The sequence below is a fragment of the Diuraphis noxia genome, unplaced genomic scaffold, assembly GCF_037042655.1.
Source record: "Diuraphis noxia isolate RWA-SAM2 unplaced genomic scaffold, SU_Dnox_SAM2 contig0003, whole genome shotgun sequence".
NCBI classification, from domain to species: Eukaryota; Metazoa; Arthropoda; class Insecta; order Hemiptera; family Aphididae; genus Diuraphis; species Diuraphis noxia.
Window position 1 is genome coordinate 67,676,106 of NW_028301713.1, and position 22,208 is coordinate 67,698,313.

Below are 22,208 nucleotides of genomic sequence, written 5' to 3' on the forward strand. Positions count from 1 at the left end.
ATGGTGTACTAATTGCTTAGACCTATTAATAGGTCCATGGGTATTTGCCCTGAAATTTCATGGAGGAAAAATGAGTTGTAGCGATAGCAGTTGGATAACTACAGTGATCAAAGCTCGGTGTTTATAGCAGCTGCTGGTCCTACAGATATGTAAACAAACACGAAACCTAACCAAGACTCCAAAACGACCAAAACCCGATTAATGGTATAGTTCAATAGTGATATATTCTGGCGTATTGTTTGATATTTATATTTTTAGTGTTACTCGTTTACTGTCTATTCGGCTTTTAGAATTTTAGTTAATACAAAAAATAATATCTTCTTCGAACGTACTGGTCATTATTCGTGACTTTCTGAGCGGCCCTACATCTTCTGTGACTGTCCCCAACTAGGCTAAAGTATGCAGCCGGCCAGGGATCGAGAAAAATCATCCAGCAATGTGGTAATAGTGTTCTTCCACGATTTTTTTCTTCGGATAGTTTTAAAGACATTTTTATATTTTAGAAACCAAATTACTCATTAAAATTTACATTGGCTGGTCACACTAAAGCCGTATCATCAGTGAAGTTCAGTCCTAATGGTGAATGGCTTGCAAGTTCATGTGAGTTGTGCTCTTAAATTTTGTACCTAAATTTGTAATATATTTATGATAAAATCTGTTTTTGTATTCAATTTTCCACATTAATAATTTAAAGGTGGACCTTTAATGCACTTAAAATCCTTTTACTGAGTAATATACTCTGCATACACATTAACAAACTATATATTATATTCATTTTATGAATATAAAATTATTTAGTGTTCTAGGAACTCGATTGCAGATTGTTAATTATAGCATTCACCTTTTAAGATTCATTAACATTTCAAATAATGGTTGCTAATAGATTTACAATTTATTATGGTGGGTGATGGCCACATTTATTTGTTACAGACTAAATACACTAAAATTACACAATTGTATCTTGTGTCATGATAAATTTCATGGTAGTATAATGTATTTTTTTTTTGCTAAAAAGTAACAGTTACTATTACTGAAAAATATGTACTGAATAGTACCTGGACATTATTATTTTAAATTTTCATATTTTTACAAAAAAATTTCCAAGTACATTCGAGCCAAAACTAATGGTAATGATAAAAATATACCACACAATCTTATAACTTATAAGATAATTTGAAAAACATAAAATTAAAAGTAAAGATAATTATGTAGAATTAATTTTTTTGGTGTATTTGTTTAATATAGTGATGTATTAGTTATAAATTTATAATGACTACATATTTATGTTACATATTATAGTTAATTGTGTATAGACATTTTATGTTTAACAGTAAATACAATTTGATTGGAAATATAAATGTACCATATATATTTGATACGTGTATCTTGTATTCTTGTATCATGTATCATGATACTTTTTTTTAGTATCTTGTCCAACCCTTATAACATACTAACTAATGTCTGATATTTATAAATTACTAAATTGTATACTTTAGACATTGTTATTATTAAGATAACAAAACTCATTTGACATTAAGACCACAATTACAATGCATGTTATTTTTTTCCACTTATGCATGCAAGGTTCACTCAAATTGTTTAACAAATGATGCAGTACAGTTTGTTTATAGTGTGTAAATAATATAAAAGCAATTATAAATTAGTATAAGTATAATTTTAGTATGGATTGATAATTTAAGTCTCAAAATCTATCTCTTCAGTAAAATTACTGCTTTTTAAATTAATGTAAAATTAAAATCTTTGATTTTACAATGAATATTTTGAAATGTACTTAAATTAACACATTTTTTTACTATTTTTTGTGATTTTAATAATTTTGATTATGTTATAATATTTGACTTATTTAATTTTTTTCTATTCTTTATAGCTGCTGATAAATTGATTAAAATTTGGGGTGCTTATGACGGCAAATTTGAAAAGTCTATTGCTGGACACAAGTTAGGAATCAGTGATGTCAGTTGGTCATCAGATAGTCGTCTTTTAGTATCTGCTTCTGATGATAAGACGTTAAAAGTTTGGGAATTAAGTACGGTAAGGATTTATTTATGGTAATTATCTTACTACCTAATAAATTTAGTTATCAATATTTATAGGGGTTTGAACTTTTTTTGAATTTTTAGAGAACATCACATTTATGATACTTTTAACAAATGCACAATATAACAAATTACATTCAATTCAGCAGAAACAATTTCATGTTACTGTCTGTAATATTAAAATCTAAAATTAAAACTTAAAGTTAAGAACATCTATGCTTGTGCGTTGGATTTTATATGATATATCAATTTTTCTACAATTTATGAGAGTATATATTTAAAAATGCTCATTAACAAAGAAAAATTAGTATTATAAAAAATTCTACTTACAAATACAAAATATTATTTCCACTTTACGATTGATAATAGGTTAATTTACTCTAACATTACACCCAAAAACCCAATATTGGTTCATCTGAACCCAGATTTGCTGAATTGTAAGTTTGTATGACAAGGACAACACAATATTTGGTTTTAGATAGTGATTAAAATAAAAATAAAATAATTGGAAAAGACTAAAAAAATCTAATAAATACATTTAATCTAAATATTTTGAAAATAATCTGAATTGCCTTGAATATTATTGCAGTAGTTTATATAGATTTATATTTGTATTAATTATTCTTTAATATTTTACAAATATCTTAACTAAATTAAGTGTATTGAATGACAACAATATTGAACACCAAAAATAACATTTTGATAGATTAAAGATAATTTTATTTTCCCTAAGTGTCACTATGTACTATAAAAATATGACTGCTGTTATGATTAATATTCTTTTTATCTAAAAATAATTGAATAAATACTTTAATTTGCTCAATACAATTATATTGATTTTAATTTATAGTTATAATTCATAGTTAAATAATAAATTATTAGAATTGAATAATCTACTATTGAAAATGCTTAAAAAATGTTGAATGCACTTAATTTAATTCCTTGAACCACTTGATTATTTTATTTTTTCAGTCAAAGTGTGTCAAGACACTTAAAGGCCATAGTAACTATGTTTTTTGTTGCAATTTTAATCCACAATCAAACCTAATAGCTTCTGGTTCTGTAAGTGTTAAAAAATTGTAAATATATTTTTAACACATTGATTTACACAATTTTTTTAATTTCTTAAGTTTGATGAAAGTGTACGAATTTGGGAAGTAAAAAGTGGTAAGTGTCTGAAAACACTTCCTGCACATTCTGATCCAGTTAGTGCCGTTCATTTTAATAGAGATGGATCCCTAGTGGTTTCTAGTAGTTATGATGGTTTATGGTAATATTTTTTTAATGGATTTCCTTAATTAATTTATATGCATTTTATACTTTTATATGGTTTGTTCTTTAGTCGTATTTGGGATACTGCCAGTGGTCAATGTTTAAAAACACTAATTGACGATGACAATCCACCTGTTTCATTTGTAAAATTTTCTCCAAATGGAAAGTACATCTTAGCTGCTACTCTTGATAATACATTAAAATTATGGGATTATACTAAAGGCAAATGTTTAAAAACTTATGTTGGCCATAAAAATGAAAAATATTGTATATTTGCAAATTTTTCTGTGACAGGTGGAAAGGCAAGTGTTATGCGTTAATTAATAATTATTAAGCATTCACTTCATGTTTATTTTATTTATTTTTTATAATTTTAGTGGATAGTTTCTGGATCAGAAGACAATATGGTATATATTTGGAATTTACAATCTAAAGAAATTGTACAGAAATTACAAGGTCATACAGGTAAACACATTTTAATTTCATATTGAAACCATTGTTAATATACCTATGTTACATTATAGAAAAACATAAAGAAATTTTTAATTTCCTCTACTCTAAAAAAAAAAACCCCCTTTATAAGAATACTTAATAAACAAAAAAAAATTTATTTTAATTTTATTTAAGATGTCACACCTGCATGTGTTGTTTTTGTCTTACACATGTACAAAAAGCATATTTTCGTTCACTAGTATTAATAGTGTACTGTTAGTTTGATATTAGAGTGAATTAAACTTTTTTGAATTTTACTTACCTCTAGTTCTTATCATTAAGTTTCATACTTATTTACTTCATTCTATTTTTTAAACTTACAAAGCTAAAAGTAAAGTGCTGATCGTAAATTTGCTTTGTTATGTACAAGTAAGATAAAAACTTGGCGGTAAAAAGGTTTTTTTAAATTACAGTAGAACCCCTCTCGTATGTCCTCGGCTAGTCCGCCGCTCCGGTTGATCCGACCATAGTATTATTGATATGAATACTATGTATGTAATTTAAAATGTACAATTTGGATTTTCCAATTTATAGTAGATACATGTAATTAATTGCTTGTTTAATATTTCCCTTATTAGTCTTAGCTAAGTCTAGAATCTCATTTGCTAAACAAAAGTTTATAACTGGCTTTTTTTCTAAGTATTGTAAAATATAATTAATTTCTAATATAATCTTTCATGTTATATGTATATAAAAATGTTCTGTATATTCTGATAATCCGACCTTTTTCGCGTTCCGACTACACCCCCAGTCACAGGTAACGGATTAGAGAGGGTCTACTGTAGTCCTATGAAAGAGAAAGAGTGTGCTAGATAGTTTATTAGTAATTGATGAAAGTCATACTTGCCTCTTCTATAGTTGGAGATGGTACAGTAAACAACAGTTAACTTTTTTTAATTGATTTTCAGATGTAGTTTTATGTACTTCATGCCATCCAACAGCAAATATAATTGCTTCAGCAGCCTTAGAAAATGACAAGACAATAAAACTATGGAAAAGTGATACATAAAGCTTAATTTAAAGCTTGAACATTATTTTGTATAATTTGTATAAAGGAAATGGTTATATCATCCTGCCTTATGATTATAGTCTTATTTTAATTGTAATCAACTGTAAAATTATCAACAATAATAGTATTAGTTAAACTTAAAAATCATTATTTTTCTTATTTTCTTATTTTATTGCTCAAAACTCAAATATTGTTTACAAAAAAAGAAATGTAGGATTCTATGATCTCTAAAAACAATTAAAAAATAATTTGCATCATACTGTTATTTACAGAATTAAAAAAAAATTAATTTTACTAAATAATATATATGACTGCATTCTGATAGATAAGATACTAGAATTATAAATACTTTATGTATAAAATATTAATTGACTTATATTGTAGTAAGTTTTTAACTTTAATTTTTAAATATCACTATTTTACTTTAAATTAAATAGACTGAGAGAACTGTTTTTTCACCATCATTAATTTAAAAATTTACAAAATTAACATGTTGTATTTGGTATATTTTATAAAGACTATTCGTTTACAAGTAAATTATTTTGTACTTTTATAAAGTGTAAAGTATATTTTCTGAATTTTTGATTGTGATTTGAAACTTGAAGTACATTATTCTTAAAACAGAAACAAATTGAACTCAATATGGTATTTTTTGTTTTTAAGTACCGCTTTCATTTACTCTAATACTTCATACATGATAGGAAAATGTTGAAAATCAAAAAGTAGTTATTTTAATGAAATGTATAAATTATTTTAATTGTGTATTAAAATAAACCAAATTCCTATTAATTTATATAATATTACAGTTATTAAAAAAAAAAACATGAGAAATTCACTTTACAGTATAGTAGTAAATGAAAGTACCTTGTCACTGAATAGTCAGATTAACGTTAAATTTTTTTTCATTCTACTTATGATAAACCTTGTTTACAATTTTCATGCTTTTTAAATTAATGAAATATTGTTTTGATATTTATAATGTAAAACAAAAGAAAATCAAAATATTTTTAAAATTATACCATGTATAAAGTATTTTCATAAAACTAAATTTTTGTTGAAAATGTCAATTATGTATACGGTTATAAGATTTAAGGTACACCTAATTAACAAAATTGATTTTTTCAAAAAATAATTTTCCTCAAAAATTTTTGTTTTTCTTGGTAATATTTTTCTTTCAAAGAATTGAACCTCTTATAAAATTTAAAGGTAAGAATATTATTTCGACGACCTCGTGGTCTTTTTACTACATTTTAATTTTAAAGCGAATTATAAGTATTTTAAGATGTCCACGTTCTTCGAAATAATATTCTTACCTTTAAATTTTATAAGAGGTCAATTAACTCTAATTTTTAAACTAATGGAGCTATACGTGATCTGCTGAGCATTAAGTTTGCTATGTTACACACATGTAAGATGGAGATGACACATTATATATTATAATATGTGCTATGAAGTTTTTACTATAGGTCGTCATCTGAAAGTCAAAATGTTGTGAACGTCAGTTTACCTTAGAAAGGTTGAAAAAATGTAAGTTTTATACAATTATAAAACAACATCATAATATCATGTTGTACCTAAAATTTTGAAAAATGCAATACTTTTTGAAATGGTGAGTAATGGCAATGCGATGTAGTAGAAAGTACAAACCTTTAGAAATGAGTCCCAATATATTATGTACAGTCGTACAGATTAAAATATATCAAATATTTCATTATTCACTACATATCTATGAATCTTTACAGCACGAATTAAGATATTATGTTAAGGGGACGCTTCACGAGCATTTTGTTAATCCATCATTACAATAATGTTCAACATAGCTAATTTTACGTTCCCAATAATACGTTTTATTCTGTAATTTATAAAATTAGAATGAATTTAGATAATATTCTTGCCTCTAAATTTTATAAGAGGTAAATTCACAATAATTTTAGAAATCTTAAAGTAAAACGTATGCTTGTAAGAGGGAGAAAACAATTGTCCATATGGTATATTTTAATTCGTGAGCAAAGCGACGTCCACTTACCCGATTTTAGATTCTGAGCGGAGCGATGAATGTATTGATTTTATCATGATGTGTTTTTTAATTTTTTTTGTATCTGTCATCACGTTTTGGGGCAGTAAAAGTGCTTCGATTTTTGACTTCAGTACCTCGTTCGATCAGAAAGTGAATCTAGTTGGTACTTTTGGGGGGTCAAAAATGAAAAATTCTTATTACTTTTCTAAATAATCGGGATAAACAAACTAAAAATTAAGGGAAAAACGGGAAATTTTACGCACAATCAGTTTTCGACAAAATCGATTTGATTATTTATGTAACTTTAAAAAAAAAATACCATTGATACATGAAATTTTCACCGAATGTTTTTATAAGTATATTCTATCCGCCATGAAATTTTCAAAAATTTTTGACTTACGTTGTATACTATTCATAGGCATATGCAATTTTCGATAATTATTAGTTTTTTTTTAAATTAATATCGATAAAAATTTATTTTTGGGTAGAAAATATTGAAGATTTAATACAAGGCTCTTAACATATTGTTACAATAGCAGTTGAAAAATAAAATAAATTCATAGTCACAATATTTTTTTATAAGCATTCAAATTTTGAATTTTGACAAAATAATGCGTAATAATCACAAATATTCGCAAATTGTCTTAAGCTAGAAATTCTAAAGAATTTTCTTTTTAAATCTAAGATTCAAAAATTTAATACAAGATTCCTTACAAATTTGTTCCTAATCTGCTCGAATTAGGATGGATTTAACCATTTAGGGTGAATTTGTTGGCCTGCTATTTTTCTGCACTTGTTTATTGCAAATCAGAAGTTTTCAACGAGTTCAAAATACGTCATTTTCAAATTACATGCACACGGTTCTTGTATTGTGCACCTAGTAAGTGATGTGTACGATTTAGTGACTGACTCATACACATATATTTTCATTAGGAGGGAGGATATAAAAACTTATATGAATAATAACCTAAAGATCAAACTTTTATACACCTATTCATATACAAAAAAATCCCAAATGGAGGTGGATTAAACATACAAACTCCACGTATACAATATGACTGGGGAGTGGCGGAGTGGTGACTTGTGTAAAAGAAATTGCAGTGCTGTAGCACACACACTTCCTATAACTTATAAGTCCCCACCTCAGATTGGTGCAAGTGAACTTGATACAATATATGCTCATTTGTACATACTTTTTGTTAATTCAACTAATAGATCAGATAACGCAATAAGACGTATGAAAATTGTTTTAAATTTGATACGGAAGAGAATGAGCAAGTTATAGCCAAATTTTAAGATATTCAATTTTTAATTTAAAAAATGTTTAAATTTCATAAATTTTATCAAACAATTTGTATAGGAGTTGAAGAACAGAATCTTAAAAAAGTGGCCCGATTGATCTTAAGAAGACATAATAATAAATTTTAATCACATTTCAAAAATGTCATCACATTATTAGGTACATCCTGGCTCTTGTACTCGTAGGGCCACGGGCCAACAAAATTTAGGGTCCCCTAATTTAGGAATATCATGAAAAAAAAGCCAAAATATCCATAATATTGGGACGACCCATTGCAATGTATCACTTGCACCTACGTCCTACAGTTTATCTCGCACAGGGTACATCAATATGATTAACAAAACATTAGTACATTTTAATTGAAACAACTGACCGTATGGAATCTCCTTGAGGCGGTGCAGTCGCACCACCTAAAATTAATGGTGTGACAAATAACCACAGAATGCTATCAAGTCTACTTATATGTATAAGACAATGAATAAAATATATTTTTTTTTTAATTTCAAATTGTATGTATGAAAAAAAATTATACCTAATAATTAATATCTTTTACTACAATTATCATCTAGTTTTTATTGCATACAAAGATCAGTAACAATTATAAAAATAAAGAATAACTCACATTTAAAAACAATTATTATAACTACTTTTATCTAACGCACATTTTTTTAGATTTAATATTATTTAGATAATGTTTAGCAATAAAAATCCTGAATTCACTTTATATAATAAGTCAAAAATATTAGTGACATAATTTTTAGTTAATTAAGAGTAAGAATCTTTTTTCTTCATTATATTAATTTAATATAATACTATGTATATTTTAAGTAAAAACATGATTTAGACTTTTTTTTCACGTAAAAAAAAGTATTATTTGTGTTTATTTTTCTTAAGTATATAAAATAATTTTCAAAAAATGTGAAGAAAATGACTCCATTTCATTTATTTTTACTTTGTTTTCCATTGTTGCAGTGCCTAGAAATGTAAAACAAAACATTTCCAATATTAAATTGTATTCAAGGTATTTATTAAGAATTGATTATATTTAAGTATTATAAAAAATGTATAACATATAGTATAATGTTAATCTAGCATTATCATAAATAAATAAATCTGTATTGTCAACCTTATAATTGTTTCATAATTTGTTGAAATTTAAACGCAATTGAACAGTCTTTACGGCATGAGCAAACATTATTCAACTACCACAAAATGATTAAAACCACATAATATTAAGTAGAATAATAATAAATTAGTAACTAACATAAGTGTGATAAAAATAATAATAGTTATTTCTGATAATTTTTATATTCTGACAGTAGTACATTTGATTTATATATATAATTTAGTATTTATCATTGCATTTTAAAATACTTAACAAAAATAGTTGAAAAACCTAAACCTAAATTGCTTATGTCCTATTAATATTAGTTACACAGTTTAGTTATAAACTAGATATTAAGAATAATAAATGTTTACATTTTTAGGTAGAAAAAAAACAAAACATTTGTATGGTAAAGCTCAATCAGAATTGTATGAAAAATAAATTATATACTTGGATAAGTTAATTTTTTTCAAATTAAAATCATTCTTTCACTTTTTTTGATAAATCTTTTTTTTGTGTTTAATGTTCATAATATTACCTTACAATAATATTAAAAAGAAATTTAAGTAAAAATGATCTTAACAGTAATATCCATATTCCAAAACAATAATTAAAAAAAAAACTAATAATACACCAAAAAATAATAAATGTAGTTAAAAATAAAATTCTTCTTATTTTTATTTAAATTTTAATTTAAAAAAAAAAAAAAATAAGAGAACATAATACGTCATATCAATTAGTTTTTTTTTTTGTTACCACAATTTGTGATTGTAGATTGACATATTATAAAATATATTAAAATATAAATTGTGTTAAACTTAATTCAACTCAATAATATAATGTTATTTCATTAGACAGTATCATATAATATTTACTGAATGATTAATTTTAATCAATTAATTTAGAAAATATATATTTTATTTACTTACACGTGTTACTGGCTAAATTAAAGTAAAATGGTATGATTTATGCCATTTGAAATTATTTACATTTTTGTTTTTTTATAAAGCTCGACATCTACAATCCACAAAGATAATTTTAATTTGTTTTATAGACAAAATACCGTGTAATTTTATTTTATATTTATAAAACAAATTAAAATTAAGGTAGAATCAAAAGAAAAAAAATTACCTTCAATCTAAATTTTTAAATGTTTATTTTCAGTCTTAATTATTCAAATGGAAGTATAGCTATTTTGATAAATATTTTGTTGTCTTCTATAACACCACTTCTCATGATATTTAAATCAAAGCAAACATTGAATATGTCTGTTAATGCCCTTGTAAATTGTAAAGCCGAGTTTAAATCATTAAATTAAAAAACGTTATTTTTTATAATTCATCAAATATGCGACAATCATTACACCACCACTAATAGCTATAACACCAATTCCTAAATTTCTCAATGGATAAAACCAGGACCTTTTGATTTGTTCCCATTTTTCTTGCTCTTTTTGTTTTCTCTTCATTATTTTTAATTTGTCTGCCATAATTTTTGTTTTTTCTGCCTCTCCTTCAACTTTGTTCTTATTGCGCTCGTCTTTGGTATTGGTTGTCTCAATACAACTAAAAAAAAAACAAAACAAATATAATATAATATTAAATTCATTATTTTAAATATTATTAAAAACATTATTAATATCTATCATACTCATTAGGTTTAGATAAATCGAGATCTCTTGGAGGTGGTAACGGTGGTGGGGTTGATTCATTTTCATCACTATCAGATTCTGAAACTAATGATTCTTCATCATCATAATCATCTTCATCTTGCTGCCTTAATGATTCCATACGAGGAGGCGGTAAAGGGGGTGACTCACTGCTTAGTTCGCTATCACTACTTTCACAATCTGATTCACTTATATTATTTAATAATGAGCCATCTAGACTAGGTAGATTATCCTAAAACAAACAGTTAAAAATTAAACATTATTATAAACATATTATTAACAGATTAAAAGCTAATCATTACAGACTTGTTGGGAGGGAGTATTTCAGGCACTTCTAAGAAATAGTAGACCCAAAAAATCTTAATTTAGTATATAAAATGTTTAAATACTAGCATTAATATGTTAACATACAAATTAAATTTTGTTAAAAAAAAAAAAAAAACCATTACCTAATATATTAAAATAAAAATTCTTATGGCTACTTGGTGTCATTATACCAAGAGTATCTTCTATCATGTAGTATTGTTCTATAATTATGTTTTCTTTTACTCATGATTAGGAACTATAATTTTATTATAAAATATGCTAATTATTATTGTATTAAGTACCCACTCTAATTTGGAACCTGATTTTTTTTATATATTTAATATTTAATTTCATGTAAATATTTTTTTTTTCAAACTCATACATTTTTAAAATAGTATATGAATTACATAGATTTTATATATTCTTAATGAATAATTTTAAAATGTAAACAGAAGAAATGATTTAAATTTGTATCGTATCAAAGAACTTTGAGGATAACCAAGAAAAATTATGTTAATAATAAATGTATACATTTCTGGGATCTATTCAGTAAAACAAATATTTAAAAACGCATAATAAAATAAATTAAAATATAAAACGTAAACATTTTAATTGTAAATTTAATGTTCCACCTTCCACCCAAAAAAAAAATATTGACCTACTCGTAATATTTTTTTAAATATTTATTTTATATTCTAAGATATGCATCTTAGAAAAAATAACAAAGAAGTATATTTGGTACCAGACACCAGTTCAATTGCTTATCAATTGAGTTGCTTATAGAACTAGTTAATATAATTTGCCTGTAATTTTTTTTTCTTCAAATGTTTAATAAATAAAAACCATGGTTGTTGACAGCATATTTTACAGCTGGCCATTCAATCTCTACAAATCAATAACTGTTAAGTATCTAAGTATTATGTATTCACTTTACTACATCATAATAAAAGAAACAAAGAACATTTTATGAAAAAAAATAAAGCTTAAGAAATAATTTAAAAATAAATAAACTAAAAATACGAATAACTATAAACTTTCAAATAAATAACATAAAATAATTTTTTTTTCTAATAATAATTTAATTTACCTCATTATTGGCTTCCCAATCTGTATCAAGGGCTTCAATAACACTTTGGTAAACAAATCGTAATTGTTCTGGAGCCTGAACAAGTCCTAAACGACATTTTCTCATTTCTGCTAGTAATGAACGTATATGAACATAGTTTAAGCCTTCTGGTGTATTCATCTATATTAAATTATAATTGTATATATGTTTTTCATTTATATTTAATCATTTTTATTCACTTTTATAAGGCAGGTATCTATTAAACAAAACGTTCCCGAACGTCCTATTCCTGCAGAACAATGAACGACAATTGGTCCTTGAGATGGATCAAGACTACCACTACGTCTAACATCTCTGAGAAAACGTAAAAAAGGCGTAGGAGTTTTGGGTACTCCAAAATCTGGCCAATCAGTATAATGGAAATGATAAATCTCACGAGATTCTCCTGAATCTAAGTCATTAAGTCTAAGAAAAAAATCAATGTAATATTTTTAAACAAACAAGAACTGGTTGATTCTTACTTTAAAACGCTTAGTGCATAAAATCCATGGTTGATTTTAGAGACAAACTCTACAGATAGACCAACATCATTCCATACAAATTTATCATTATCTTTTTTTTTCTTTGGCCAATATTGATGACATTTAAGCTTAAGGAAATAAATAAGGTTAATAATTACAATTAAATAAATAATTGGAATAAATTTTAAATATTATACTTTTTTCTTTTCGATAACTTTGTTCAACATTACGATAGCTTTAGTACTTTGTTCCCATACCATGAGCCAAAAATGGGAAGTGCTGTTTTCTAAGGGTCCTTGAGTTAGTATATACTGCCTTTCACAATTACATACCTATGTAAACAAAATATAAAAACATATTTTTGTATAAATAGATGATTCGTTAACATAATCATGCATTTCTTCAATTTTTGATTTTTGGAGTTTTAAAGGATAAATAGGATAATAATAAACCATAATTTCTTAAATTGAACCAAATGCTGATATTAATAAGCCGTATTAAAAGATTACAGAAGAAACTAAGTATGCGTGCAAACTTAATACAGAACTAGTAGGAACACTAGGAACTGGATGGGAAATCTGCACTATTTCCTAAAATAAAGCAAACGATTATGGCAAATGAACTAATTTAATTTTAACATTGTAGTGTGAAAGAATGATAAAAAAAGAGACTGGGCTCAACAGTATTAGATAAGGAGCTGATAAACGATCCCACACAAAGATTCAAAAAGTTAGGAAATCCAACATCAGAAATGGACATTTATAAATTAAATAAGAATCAAACTTGTGATTATTTGATAAATAGTAGAAAATTAAATGGATTGCATTAATGATAGACATACCTTAAGGCATAAGGCACATTATAGACGAATGACCAAGTAGAAAGTTTGCATTGAGTATCTAATATAAATTGTATAAATAAAGTTACAACGGAGGCCATACAGTGGATAATATTGCTATTAAATTATTAACTAGAAAGAAAGATATTTTAATTCGTCTCTTTCAAATGTTAAACATAGAAAACAATTTTACATGAATTTTTTAACATGGGGCGTATAATTATCAAATAAAATAAAATAAAACAATTAGCAAATTTTTGAAATTTTTGCTTTAAAAGCTTTAAAATATTGTAACCAAGTATTTTCGATATGTTTTAAGTGGTATAACAACAATTTATGAGGAACCTAGCATTATTTAAACCTATTTTATTTAGCAATTTTCAAGCTCTATTATTAAAAAAAATGTTAAATACTTATAAATAGCCTCAAAGTTAATAATCAAAACTTTTTAATGCTCTAAAAGGTGATGATAGTTACAAAAAAAATTACAAATCATTGTAAAATAATATATTAATTGCACTACTTGGATCATAAGCGTGCGTAGGATTCTTGGCAGGGGAGGCAATACCTTAGCTAAGGAGGTCCAGACTCCAATCCCCCCCCCCCCCGATTTTCCCCAATTGGTAGGTATTAAATTATATTTTGGTGAAGAGGAAAATCTCGCAAGCGAGGCAGCCGCCTCCCCTGCCTCACCCGTGCGCACGCTTATGATTTGGATCTATAATAAGATAACATTGTGATTGGGAGATGATTAGCAATTTTAGTATTTGAAAATGTGGTATTTAAGTATATTTATAAGGTAATACGTTTTAAATCAGAATTTGAATAAATGCTTTGTAAATGTATTTAAGAGGTATCAAGAATATTGATCATGCTTGGTAGATTACTTTCTATATTTATTTTCAATAAGTGCAAATATTCTGTTCGTAATGGCATAAACTAGAAGATTAGTCTCACCTTAACAAAGTATAAAATTTACAGAATTTTAGATACTACAATGCAATTATTTTCAAATAATAATTAAGTAATACTTAACTTTAAATTATATTATATAAATCTTATTCTTACTTGTACAAGATTAGCATTTATGTAAGATACATTTCCTCTTTTTAGAATGATTCTAGTTTCATCATAAGGAGAGACATCTTGATACCTATTTAGAGCCTTGTTCTGTGGTTTCTTTGCTTCATCAGATGTTTTTTTAATTTTTGAACTTTCTACTTCAACAAACTGAAAAATTTGTAAATAAAAGAATTTTTTAGTTATTAAATCCAAAGTAAATTTGATACTTCAAAAGATAGTTAATTATTTTAAATTTGCATAATAATAATAATAAAACATTACCTAGGAATACTCTCACCTCTAGACATATTAATAATTCATTTATTTTATCACTTATTAATGGCACAGTTGATGCTTCCAAACTAGCCATTTCAATACTGAACCTTGTTCCTACCAACCCAAGAAGCAATCACTCACCTTTTAAAATCCACTGCATTCCAATAATCATCTTATACAACAAGTACTCTGCCAGTTCAACAAATTAGTTAAGTTTTTTGGCCACTCTCTAACTTTTATTTGTCTTTTTAAGATTGTTAACCATAAAATCTGTAATTTATTTTTATTTTATTTTATTATTGACAGGCGGAAATCCATTTAAGGTGAAAGTGCAATAATAATGGTATTTACAATTAATAATAATTTACCAGAATATACTGAATATAATATGGATACAGAATAAGAAGAAAAATAATTGTAATTTGGTGAAAACAACAAACTCAATTAAAGTCGGCGAAAGGGGTGTATTGATTGGTCTATCTCATACATCGAGTGATAGGTTTATTATAAATGTAATCAGTGGTGCATAAAGGTACCGCAAATAAAGCCATGTTACAGATGTGCAGTGTAGAAATTGTAAAGCTAATATGTTGAAGGAGAAGAGGAGAATCAACTTTACCACATATGATATTCCGAAGTAAGGTAAGATTATGAACATTACGACGATCGGCTAGAGATATTAGGTTCAAGTTTTGGAGTACCTGGGCATAGTCATGACCAAGAAGTGGATTGACAATATTTAAGTTGAAGCTCGTGAAGCTGAGAAACTTGCGCTAGACACTCTTGACTTGTTGGCAGTGTACTATGAAGTGAGGGTAAATAAAAAATATATACAATAGGTAAGGCAATACAAAATTTATTCTTTCTTGATTTTGCTTTGGCAAACATATCGATTTAATCTACAAAGTCAACTTCTCGAGTTGTTTCTTGTTCGATTGAAATTAACACCAGGCCACTTAAGCGATCTTGCATCACTGTATTTCTTAAATATCCTTTAATAATTTTTAGTTTGGAAAATGACCGTTCCGCGCTTGCAGATGTAACAGGAATTGTCAAAAATAATAAAAGAGCAGTTCATACTTCTGGGAAATTGACTGTTAAAGAATGATTTTTCACCATTAAAAGTTGAGCAAGATCTCTAGTTGAATTAAGTTGACTTATTTGATTTTTAAGAGTTGATCTTACAACTAAAATTTCACTTGTAAATGTTTTTGATATATCTTTATCATATTTGTTTACCAACTTCGTAGCTTCATTTAAAAGCTCTAAATCTGTTGCTAATGTAAGAAAAGATGGTTGTAAACATTTGAAATTTAGCATTAATTCATGAAAACTCGAAAAACGTTTAGTTATTTGATTTATTAATATAACCAACGTTGTATTAAAAATAGTTACACGAAATAAGCTTTCTGGACCAGTTAAATGTATATCAGTACACAGTTCATCGAAATATCTTTTTACAACTTTACGGCGTTTGTTTTCAAACTCTGTAGAGATAGACCAACTTTTAGCAACTATTTTTGCTTCTTCCAAGAGATCATTAAAATTACATCTAAATTCTTTTAATTGTTGATAACAGTTTTTTAATAAATTGGATCAGTGGCGGCGTGACAAGGGTTCTATGAGACTCGGGTCTCATGACTTTCTGGGTGGGTGGGTGGGTGGTCGTAGGTTGATGTCATGTTGGTACACATTATACCTACGTACGTGTAGGTTTTCTGGGGTGGGTGGTCCCTAAGACTGTTTTGGTCTCATGAACGAACAATGTTCACGCCGCCACTGAATTGGATGCATTATCTAAATCAACTGACTTTGGAGAATTTTAGAAGTTAGGTTTATAATTTGTAAAATCTAAATTGTAATCTAGTATCTAAATATAAAATATAAATGTTACGCTTGGTTTCAAAGACAAGCGATTGCGATACGCTTCGTTGTTATTTCCGTTCTACAAATAACAATATCATTATGTGTATAATAATATGAATATCGACAATGTTGAAGGACTGGTAAATAAAAAATGTATAAATATAATCGTGATCAGTTATTAAATTTATTTTATTTTACAAGAATATACATATATTTTTAAAGAGAATCGTATTTATAAATTTCGCTATAATGGTGATTTTGTTTTTAATGTACTATATATTTTTTCGATGTGCCCTCTAGAGTAATGGGCCCGTGGCTCATTGCCCGTCATGCTACCCTATCGTTACGCCACTGAGAGCGACGTATAGAGAAGGACATAGATTTATCAATGTTAAGAGATAATCCGATATCTTCACCCCACTTAACAAAACTGCAAAGAAAATTTTTTACAATAACAATAAAACACAGAATTTGGCGACGGACGCTTGAAACACTAATAATAAATAATAAGGATACGATTGGAGATTGTTGCTATACATATACGAGATTTGAAGCCTAAGAGCTTGATCCATTAAACTTTTTTAGTAGATAGGAATGTATTCACTTCAGCAAAGGGTAGCCAAACTCAAGCACGTCAGTACGGATACAAGTGCTTCATGGTTGAATGAGTCAAATGCCTTAGCAAAATCAGTATAAATGACGTCAACTTGAAATTAACATTTGAAGGAATCGTAAACGTAAATACAGAAAGTAAACGTTAAGTTTCAGTTGACCGCTCCGGATGGAAACCGTGTTGCTCGTCTATGCTGATAGAGATAATCTTTCGGAATACCGCCAATGCCAACTGAAGTTACTCCTCGCAGGGAGTGTAACTTTTAAAGCACGTCATCAACAGAAAAATACGCGTTGTTTGAGAGATCGAAGAAAGGAATTTTGTATCCATGATACAGTGAGCAGATGAGTAAATTGAGCTAAAATGAGATGCAAAAATCTAAAATTTCTTGTTTGTAAGCACTGGAGTAGTTGTTAAACGAAACTGTATTAAGAATTTCGTTGTTAAAACGGTTTTTACGGACAGTCTCAGAACTTATTAGGACAGCTAGAGAGGACTCAGTTCGTTCAATAAAAAGCCAATAGAATTTCCAAAATACCCGTTTCGAAAGATTGATAGTCATGCAGATCATATGAGGATTTAAATACAGTATGCGCTTTATTTTTAGTAGAACAAGTTGTTGTAGTTGTCTAAAGGCTCGAGCAAAAAATGTAAACCAGTAAAATTAACTTTTGGAACATACTGAAGAATTGAGTGGATAGCGTCGAGGAAAGTATTTGTAGTGGAGTTAACATCATATTCAGAGAAAGTAGCGGCCCAATCATAAGCAGATATCAATTTAATGATACTGGAATAGTAAAATTTGTGAAAATTGAAAAACGAATGTGAATTATCAAAGAGCGATTAATTTTTATTGCCAAAGCATTTAAGAAGTACATGAGTGGTGGGGGAGAGATCAGGGGAATGAGAGAATCAACGGATGCTTCAACAGAAATAAGATCGGGATTGCAGAATACGAAATGGACATCCATGGCTGTTTAATATAACTTTTTTTGGTAGAATCCAAAATAGGCAAATGATTTAGGAACACAAGATGTAGGTAAGATTGTAAGAATGGTAGAATAGTATTACATGAGTAGGAGAGACCAATATTGTCATTAGACCAAGTGATATTTGGTAGTTGAAGTCACTATAAAAAGTATAAGTGTGATTAGGATATCACTGAAGAACTGAGTCGACTGATGATATATCATTCATAACAATGATGTGGACATTTTGGAAGAAAGTAGAAACCTCTGATAAGGTATTTGGAAAATTGTATTAATAATTAAACATTAATATTAGGGGCAGAAGTTCACGCAGGGGTTATACATTCTTAAACACCAACCAAAACACCACCCCCAATATTACAATCAGTATTACTTGAATACCTATTAAATGGGGGACGAGGCGGCCGAGTGGTCTAACGCGTCGGCTGTTGGCTCAGCCGGACCGGGTTCGATCCTCGACCATCGGACGGCATTTTTCTCCGGGCAAGTCATGGTGTCCGGAGAACAAGTGCCGCCATCCCCACTCCGGGGCATGGCAGAAACCTACGGGTGCCCTAATAGAAATTCTGCCAAACAGGCGTCCGAACTAGGCCTTCGGGCCTCCTCCCGGACATAGCGCCATACGAAAAAAAAATCTATTAAATCTAAAAATACCATAATTAAATAGACCAAGCTCGTTGTCATGAATATCTTTATTCAACCAAAAGTATAATTTAAGCTATATGCATTATAGTTTAAAGCAAAAACTATGACTATGACTGTCAAATGCTATACAGTTTGAAAATAAAAACAAAATAAAATATAACATGGTTAAATAGACTAATAAGTAATTACTCCTAGGGACTTAAATAAATATCCTTGATTAATATTTTTCAGGGTAAAAATGTTAATATCCTCAGTTTTTATATGAGGACTAACATTTTAAGATGTAATTGTAATTTATTGTATAAACCAGGGATGGGCAACTGGCGGTCCGCGGGCCGCATACGGCCCTCGTACTTTTTTATCTGACCCATGCTACGTATACATTTTCAAATTACTTCATATAAAACCTCATCCTCAATATCACATTAAATAATAATTGTAAATATAAATAAAGATAAAAAATAAATGTTAGTAAATTTGAAGGACCTTTTTTTTTTGCTTTCTCCTATGCACTCTGTGGTTCGTTAAATTTTAAAGTACTTAAAAGTGGCCCGCTAGTTACTTTGAGTTGCCCATCCCTGGTATAAACTATAAGAGATAGTATATAAATATTTACAAAAAAATTAAAATAACTCTTTTCATGTATTTAAGTTGTCTTAGTAATTAAAATCATCTATTACAAAAATTATAGTTCATATCATATTATTGAGGCAATCACATATTGATTTGTCTAAATATTGTCATACAACAATTTTAAATTCATTTAAATTTAGAAACATTTTAGATTCTGAACAGAGCAATGAATGTATTTTATTTTGAAAGCTATACACAAAGTCTACGTAAAATAAAATATAAATTCAATATGTTAAATCGGAACTCGTGTCATATGCCATCTATCTGTACTTTGATCAGGTCATATATTATCTACCTTTCTGGTGATATCTACTTTTGTACGGAGACTGATATTGCAGATAATATAACCGTATAATTATAAACATCTATAAGACACTTTACACATATCATAGATAGCAGATAGTAGATACATGACTTTGGGGTTGGCTTGTAAAATTGGTGTGTGTTTAAATTATTTTTTGTTAAACTAAAATGGAACATTTTATTGATATGTTATTAACAATGACGAAACTTGCACCAATTTTTTTAAACAACATGGTGTTTTGCCAACTGCTTAAGTATGCCAAAAATAAATTCAAATAATGAAGTATGTGGAGGGTCTTTAAAGAATATATCAAGAAGTCTTGTAAATATGATGAAGAAAGTAAAGTTATTATAGAAAAGTGTTTATGTTGTCAGAAGAAAGGATGCCAAATATTTCAGTCCATCAGAAAATAAAATGAATTCCTTACTTATGTTGACGTAAATGGAAAAAATGTCAATGTAAAAAATGATACAAAAACACGTAGTGCCACCAACTTATTGAAATGGCAGTTGATGGAAGAGTGGTGGCATTCACTCAATGCATCCAAGAACCTTTTTGACCAGTTTTATGAAGATATGAAAAAGTTCTGTAATGTAATAATGCCCAGATGCTCAGACGACATCTATATTTTTTTAATTTCAGTCCAAATTCTATCGATTTTTTTCAATAGTTTTGTAAGAAAAAAAATTTATTAGATTTATTTCTGTAATTAATTTTACTACTGTATTAAGTTTTTCGTATTTTGAGTATTTCCTCCGATTGTTATTTTTCTATATTTCTGTGTTTTTTGTTTTATTAGAATATTAAGTATCTTAGTTATTCATTAATTTATTTTTTCAAATGTTTTACCATACCTATATGTACTAAATTACAATATTTATGTAATTGGGTTATTACCCGTAAATAAATAAATAATAATAATTATAATCTACAGATTGCGGGGTGGAAAATTGTAGATAACATACAACGCCAACAAACAATTATGGTAGATAGCATATGACGCGCGTTCTGTTATATCCTCAAAATATTATCCTTCATAATCTTTGTAGTAGGGAATTTTACTCTAAGATCAGTAGATCACTCAAAATCATAAAAAATTTGTTTTGCATTCATGTGTTTTGACTGTGTTACATGAATCCTAGAGTGAAAACAATTAATATTGTGATTACATCCACTAAACTTATTATGTCTATTATTTTTTTTTTAATAATAAATATCTTTCTATCTATCCAGTATCCTTCTATATTGCCATAATGTTGTGTAGTTAAAAAGGTTTGTGTATAACGGTTTTTAATTAAGTTCAAAATGTACTACTAACATTTTTTGTTTGTTTTGCATGGTAAGTACTACCCATTAACTATAATGTTATTAATGTATAGATATATATATATAGCATTGAATAAAATACATACTAATATTTATTCCAACTTAATTTATCAGATTAAACAATTCAATTCATAGGTAATTTTAATTAATTAATAGAATACAATTCAAACACAATGAGAAATTATATTATTTACAGTATAAACTTACTAAATCTACAACCATTAAATTTACTTACTCTGAATGTGATGTTCCACATATTCTTCGATTCAATATCGTTAAATTCATCTCGTAATCTTTTTTTCACTTGTTGATTGGTTTGCATATTGATTTTTCGAATCTTTAAATACCTAAAATGCAAAATTTTTGTTTTCTGAATTTTCTTAAGTTTCAAGCAAACAATAAGTATATACCTGTTTGGAAATCACAGTGGGATCAACACGAAATGTTTGATACTTAAACACAAAATATACAAATTTATATAACAAATAAAAATATATATTATTTAAATAAAACAATTTAAAAATCGAACACAAATTTACTAAAAAGTAAATTGCAGTTTAAAGCTAAAACTGCAATCAATATAATATAGTTAAGTGTTCATTTTTTATCACGAAATTTTCTGCAATTAATTAAATTCATGATTGTTATCATCAGTGTGAACCACCACGTAGGACGAAATAACCAACTGAACCAACATGGAATATTCACTGATGTTTTTTCTATTGGACCACAGAATAATAGTTTTTCCGTGATTGGAGAATCCGACTCTGATATTCAATATTCTGGCTGTTATCTACGACCACACAACAACCGTGGTTCAACTACAGAATTTCATCTACTTT

The 22,208-nt window shown here is 27.4% G+C and overlaps 2 protein-coding genes across 3 annotated transcripts; one reads left to right on the forward strand and one right to left on the reverse strand.

Moving 5' to 3' along the window:
* The first annotated feature begins 166 nt into the window (after positions 1 to 166).
* Positions 167 to 4,974, forward strand: wds (WD repeat-containing protein wds). The gene is made up of 8 exons (XM_015519624.2): positions 167 to 441; positions 504 to 600; positions 1,889 to 2,052; positions 3,030 to 3,119; positions 3,188 to 3,327; positions 3,400 to 3,631; positions 3,707 to 3,794; positions 4,730 to 4,974. The coding sequence occupies exons 1-8, from the start codon at positions 400 to 402 to the stop codon at positions 4,828 to 4,830; spliced, it is 954 nt and encodes a 317-aa protein (XP_015375110.1). The 5' UTR covers positions 167 to 399; the 3' UTR covers positions 4,831 to 4,974.
* A 3,796-nt stretch (positions 4,975 to 8,770) lies between these two features.
* Ptp61F (Protein tyrosine phosphatase 61F) lies at positions 8,771 to 21,954 on the reverse strand. Of its 2 annotated transcripts, XM_089224264.1 has the most exons (10): positions 21,777 to 21,954; positions 21,602 to 21,713; positions 14,721 to 14,882; positions 13,012 to 13,146; positions 12,815 to 12,942; positions 12,533 to 12,758; positions 12,315 to 12,473; positions 10,903 to 11,153; positions 10,674 to 10,817; positions 8,771 to 9,122 (listed from the first exon to the last, which is right to left on the reverse strand). In XM_089224264.1, the coding sequence occupies exons 2-10, from the start codon at positions 21,686 to 21,688 to the stop codon at positions 9,086 to 9,088; spliced, it is 1,329 nt and encodes a 442-aa protein (XP_089080390.1). In that variant the 5' UTR covers positions 21,689 to 21,713; positions 21,777 to 21,954; the 3' UTR covers positions 8,771 to 9,085. The 2 variants fall into 2 exon arrangements, with proteins under 2 accessions (XP_089080390.1, XP_015374980.1); XM_015519494.2 differs by lacking the exon at positions 8,771 to 9,122 and having other exon boundaries at positions 9,153 to 10,817.
* Positions 21,955 to 22,208: the final 254 nt, after the last annotated feature.

Excerpts from the sequence above, each read along its gene's own strand:
- wds (XM_015519624.2), top strand. The coding sequence starts at position 400 with ATGCAGCCGGCCAGGGATCGAGAAAAATCATCCAGCAATGTG. Across the intron at positions 2,053-3,029 it reads AAGTTTGGGAATTAAGTACG|TCAAAGTGTGTCAAGACACT; the intron begins GTAAGGATTTAT and ends TTATTTTTTCAG. Across the intron at positions 3,795-4,729 it reads GAAATTACAAGGTCATACAG|ATGTAGTTTTATGTACTTCA; the intron begins GTAAACACATTT and ends ATTGATTTTCAG.
- Ptp61F (XM_015519494.2), bottom strand. The coding sequence starts at position 21,688 with ATGCAAACCAATCAACAAGTGAAAAAAAGATTACGAGATGAATTTAAC. Across the intron at positions 12,943-13,011 it reads AAGTTATCGAAAAGAAAAAA|CTTAAATGTCATCAATATTG; the intron begins GTATAATATTTA and ends TATTTCCTTAAG. Across the intron at positions 12,474-12,532 it reads TAGATACCTGCCTTATAAAA|ATGAATACACCAGAAGGCTT; the intron begins GTGAATAAAAAT and ends AATTTAATATAG.